At 39.2% G+C, this 6,000-nt stretch overlaps 1 protein-coding gene across 1 annotated transcript; it reads left to right on the forward strand.

Moving 5' to 3' along the window:
- The first annotated feature begins 1,860 nt into the window (after positions 1-1,860).
- Positions 1,861-2,322, forward strand: LOC138897284 (uncharacterized). The gene has a single exon (XM_070183248.1). It carries the CDS (start codon positions 1,861-1,863, stop codon positions 2,320-2,322), a length of 462 nt encoding a protein of 153 aa, XP_070039349.1.
- Positions 2,323-6,000: the final 3,678 nt, after the last annotated feature.

Below are 6,000 nucleotides of genomic sequence, written 5' to 3' on the forward strand. Positions count from 1 at the left end.
ATAAAGAAAAAGAGAGGTGATATATGATATAGTGATACTTACGTCGTATGGATTGTTCTGATGTTATCGCTTCTCGATTTCGTACGCGGGATGTTAGTATTATTTGAAGCTATTAGAAAGCTCAAGGACCGTTCTTTTATAGTGTCTCTGGTCAGATTCTATGTAAAATGAATAGAGAGAGAGAGAGACGAGTTAAAACATATTTATCAAACTTTTGAAAAGTCAAAAGGTGCTAGCTTGGCACCCTCATTCGCCCATTTTGCCAATGCTTATATCTTTTTATCCGGATATTGTATGAATGAACGGTTAAGAGCGTTGGAAACTACATTCCAAGACCTTCAATTTGGTATATAATATGTCCCAAAAAGACCTCATATAACATACAAAATTTATTTCTCAAAAAGCTCTATTTTAGGGCAAATTCTTAGTCTGTTTTTCCGCAACTTTAATCCGATTTTTCCCAAACTTTATGTGTTTTGTCCAACCATCAAATATAGTCATATTATAATTTTAAAATTATTTAAATCATTATTAACAAGTCTCATATTCATTATACGACACCTTCGGACGTACAGGGTGTAACACTTCTCATCTAATGCAATATATCATGCTCCCTAAAAAAAAATCTTTGAGTCAAATAGATAAGATCCAAAGAGATTTTTTATGGGGTACCACTAATACTAAGAAAAAACTTCACTTAGTAAATTAGAAGATTGTCACTAAAGATAAATTAGAAGGAGGGCTAGGGATCCGCTCAGATTTCAAAAAAAAAAATGATTATGCTCACCAGCCTAACATGAAAACTTATTAATTATCCGAATACTCCTTGGGCTCAATTAATTTCTAGTAAATATGCTAAAAACGATAATAAATTCTTCGTTTATTTGGGCAGCCCTAGTGAAAGGTTGGAAAATCTACATGCAAGGGACCTTGTGGCACCCTAGCAGAAAATCTAACATTAATGTTTGGATCTCTAGATAGATCCACAATGCCCCTAGCCTTAGAAATAGTATTGAAGGCCCCCTCCACCTATCGGATTATAGTGTCTCTCTACAATACCTCATAATTGGTGATAACTGGGATTTTTCAAAAATCTCCTTTGATCTCACCAGCTCCTTAATCAAAAAACTTAGTGCCACTCCTATCCCTAGCCACTTAAAATGGTAAGGATATATAACTTGGGATATAATTAGCAGTAGTTTGTTTACCTCAAAGTCGTGTTATAAGCTCCTACAAGAAAATTACTCGATCAATCCGGAAAAGAAGCTTGATTACAATTGGATTTGAAATCTCCAATGCCCTAATAAAATTAAGTTCTTTATCTGGCAGTGCATGCACAATAAAATACCATGTAGAGCCTACCTCTACCATATTGGAATCAATATCGATACCAAATTCCCCGTTTGCAAAGAATGGCCAGAAGATGCTACTCATATCTTCATTAAGTGTCCTATAGCTACTCGTTTCTGGTTAAATCTTGGATTAATTCTTAAACAAACTGATGATGATACTCACTGGCTAATTACCCTAAAGAACTCTAACCTACAAGGCAGTAACCAACATTGTCAATGGGTAAATATTTTTCCTTTTGCTATTTGGAACCTTTGGAAAAATAGAAATAATAATAATGTGAACAACCTTGATCAAGATCTTAATGTGAATCTAGTTCTCTATCAAACATGGGAATACAACTTCTTCACTGAAAAAAATTTCCTCCAACAATCAAAAATCAAAATAGACATTCGTTGGTCAAAACCCCCTCAAAACACTATCAAGCTCAATATTGATGGTGCGTTTTTAAGGACAAATTTACATGCAGGTATAGGAGGAGCCTTTCGTAATAACTATGGCAACTGGATTATGGGATTTTACAAATCTTGTTATGCAACACGTCTGTTGCAGGCAGAGTTACTAGCACTGGAGCAAGGCCTTAAAATAGCTTTGGATATGTCATTCCCTACACTCGAAATTGAATCAGATTCCTCAGACATGATAAAAACGATTAATGAAGACAATGCCCTTACTAACAATACTTTACTTAATTGCAGGTTATTGATGCACCGGTTAAAAATATCAATGATCAGGCATAACTTCAGGGAAGGCAATGCAGTAGCGGATCGACTAGCAAAGGAAGCTATCAAGCACTTCAACCCTAATAGATGTTTTTACCCTGCTCGTCCACCTCTTTTTGTTGAAACTGTTTTGGAAAAGGACATGCAAGGTCTTTGTTTTGGATCAAGACTTTTAAGTACCAATGTTTGTAATAGCCTAGTAGCTTTGAACAATAGTAATGTCCTTAGGGACTATATAGTAACTATGTAAGTCTTTTGCTTTATTATTAATATAAGCTTCCATATCGTTAAAAAAAAAAATTGTTGTGTGACTCCGAACAAGCCTTAAAAAATCAGTTATTAGCGAACAAGCCTTAAAAAATCTGTTATTACTTGTTTTTTTTTAAAACAAAAAATTTAGTACATGTATAAAAACATTATGTCCTGTTGATTTTTATTTGGTATATGATGAAAAATTAATACTCAAGTCTAAAAGCATGCTCATACGATAGGTATTGCATTGACGAAAATTATATAAATATTCACTCATTTTCTAAATCATACGAGACAATCTAACAATATAGTTTGGAGCAATTGCGAGAGAAAAAGGGAAAAAGAATGAATGAAGAGGACTAAAGAACCACTCCAAAAACTCAATGGAAACAAACAATTCCCTATATTTCGGTTTTACTCTCCTTTTTCATTTTATGAAGAAAATAATGGTAACTAATTTGTGTGATAACTAAAAAAACACTATGTCGTCGTTGTTCGTTAATGCATATATCTTAAGGTTCTCATTTATATTCACAAACAATTTAAATATTTTTTGGATTATCACTATATTTTTAACTTGTTTTAGCATATAACCTATCTTATTTATTGTATATGGGTGAAACCGGACCCATGAGACGGCCCGATTTTTGATAAAATAAATCAAGTAAGGGACGTGATGACAAGGAACCGGAATCGAGGTAAGGGACTCATCGAGATAGGTTCCGGGGGCACGATGCCCGTCCTCGAGAATATCGGGGTCGCGACCCTGGTATCGGTCCAAATCTTAAAAGACTTTAGAGAGCATTATCGGGCGACCGAACATGATTAACAGGAGGCTGTGATATCCATGACCGATCGGGTATCGTGGCGTGGATCTCGGCACGTACCGGCGAAAATCCGATAATTTGTTAAACGGAATTTTTTTTACTTTTTATGGAATTGTACCTAGAGCAGGACACCCCTACTATATAAATGGGGGGTCTAATTATTCATTAAGGACATTGTGACATGCATACCAAGGCAATATATTATTATTTTTCTGTTATTCAAAGCTCTTACGTTTGTTGATCAGTGTTTCATTGTCAGAAGCCCGAGATCGAAGACGGATACCTCATTGAGGCTGCCTTCGAGTCCAGAATCATCCCCTTCCTTTTATTTTCAAGCGATTTGATAATTTATTACATCTCTTATCTGTTTATTCTAGCAATTTTTACCGTTTGTATTGAATAAATCCACGTATCCTTAAAACCACTAACAAATTTAATTGTTATCCATTTTTTAGGGTAAACAGTTTGGCGCCCACCGTGGGGCTAAGGATAATAGTGACAATTTGATACAAATTTTCATAACGCACCCTATTTTACACTTGTTCTTTGAAGTGTCTTTAATTTCAGGTCAAAGTTTAAAATGTCGAACTCCCAATCTGTCCCTCTAAATGTGGATGCTGAGTCCGGTCACCATGGAGAGAACAACAATATTGTACCCAGTAACGAGGTGCCCCCTGTCAAACCCAACGGAGTTCTGGCCGCGGACCCTATCGACGATAACTCAATGTGGCCATCAACGCGAATTTGCCTACCGATCTTGAGAACAACGTCCGCGGGGGAGTCCGATCGGTAGCCCAAAATACGCACGATGATGAAGGTGATTGGATCAACTTGCGGGTGATCTTCGAAATGCTACTGGCTTAACAAGCAGCGATAGCCCAGCTACAGAACCAAGGCCGCGCCCCCTGCAGAGTTGAGCCCGAGTCAGCCCGGGAAATCACTCGCAGAAACGAACCAGTCATGGAGAGGCCGAATGAAGTTGAACCTGGGACTAACCTCGAGATCATAAAGATGCTCGAGGAGCTGACAAAACGGGTAGAATCGGGAGAAAAGAAAATCGAAGTCAATGACAAAAAGGTGGAAACCTACAATTCTAGGGTCGACCAAATCCTAGGAGCACCACCGATATTGAAAGGCTTGGATTCTAAGAAGTTTGTTCAAAAATCTTTTCCTCCGAGCGCAGCTCTGAAGCCAATCCCAAAGAAGTTTCGCATGCCCGAGATTTCTAAGTACAACGGAACAACTGACCCAAATGAGCATGTGACCTCCTATACGTGCGCCATCAAAGGGAACGACTTGGAGGATGATGAGATCGAGTCCGTCCTACTGAAAAAGTTAGGGAAAACTTTGTCAAAGGGAGTTATGATATGGTATCACAACTTACCCCTAATTCTATTGACTCGCTTGCTATGCTTGCAGACTCCTTCGTGAAAGCACACGCCGGGTCCATCAAGGTCGAGACCAGGAAGTCAGACCTTTTCAAAGTAAAATAGAGAGATAATAAGATGCTTAGGGAATTTGTGTCCTGATTTCAAATGGAACGAATGGACTTGCCTCCGGTCGCGAACGATTGGGCCATTCAGGCCTTCACCCAATGACGAAAGACTCGAAGCTCATTGGCTTTATAACAGTTGAAGCAAAATCTGATAGAATATCCAGGTGTAACTTGGCCGACGTACATAACCGGTATCAATCAAAAATTAGGGTCGAAGATGATCAACTTGGAGCCCCTTCCGGGTCCGTTTATTACGTCAGAGCTATTGACAGATCCAAAAGCGATATTGATCGTGAACTAAGATCAAATAGGGACCGGTATCAACCATACAATGAAGATGGAAGAGGTAATGGGTCTGGGCGAACCCTGTGAGAAGTGAAAGGAGAAGCGATCGAGGTCAAAATAACCGCGGACTCTTGAGAAAAAGCGATTTTGACAGGCCCACCGGGCCTAAGGAAGCATCAAAGTTATCGGAGTACAACTTCAACGTCGACGTTGCTACCATCGTATCTGCCATCGGACGCATCAAAGACACCAAGTGGCCTCGACCTTTACAGTCCGATCTAGCCCAAAGGGACTCCAACCTAATGTGTAAATATCATGGCACTCACGGCCACAAAACTGAAGATTGCCGACAACTGAGAGAAGAAGTAGCTCAGTTATTCAACAACGAACATCTCCGAGAGTTCCTGAGTGATCGAGCAAAAAACCATTTTAGGAATAGGGACTTTAATAAGCAAGTCGAGCAGAAAGAACCTCAGCACGTCATTAACATAATCATCGATGGAGTCGACATCCCCCAGGGGCCGATGTTAAAGCGCACCAAAGTATCCATCACAAGGGAAAAACGAACTCGAGATTACGTGCCAGAAAGAACCTTATCTTTCAACGATGAGGACGCTGAAGGCATCATGCAGCCACACAATGATGCACTGGTAATATCTGTACTCATAAATAAATCTCGAGTTAAGCGTGTGTTAATTGATCCAGGTAGCTCGGCTAATATCATCATATCGAGAGTCTTAGAGCAGCTGGGTCTACAAGACCAAATTGTGCATACAGTTTGAGTTGTAAACGAATTCAACATGGCATGTGAGGCCACTAAAGGGGAGATAACTCTACCGATGAACACCATTAGAACCATTTAAGAAGCAAAGTTCTACGTGATCGAAGGAGAAATGAGATATAATGCTCTGTTCGGGAGGCCGTGGATTCACAATATGAGGGAAGTGCCCTACACACTGCACCAAGTGTTGAAATTCCCAATGCAAGGAGGGATTAAAACAATTTACGCAGAATAACCGGCCACAAAAGAGATGTTCACGGTCGACGAGGTGGTCCCGATATCTGCACT

Source organism: Nicotiana tomentosiformis, chromosome 8 (genome assembly GCF_000390325.3).
Source record: "Nicotiana tomentosiformis chromosome 8, ASM39032v3, whole genome shotgun sequence".
NCBI classification, from domain to species: Eukaryota; Viridiplantae; Streptophyta; class Magnoliopsida; order Solanales; family Solanaceae; genus Nicotiana; species Nicotiana tomentosiformis.

What these genes read in the sequence shown, in the direction of transcription:
- LOC138897284 (XM_070183248.1), top strand. Translation starts at nt 1,861, where the DNA reads ATGGGATTTTACAAATCTTGTTATGCAACACGTCTGTTGCAGGCAGAG.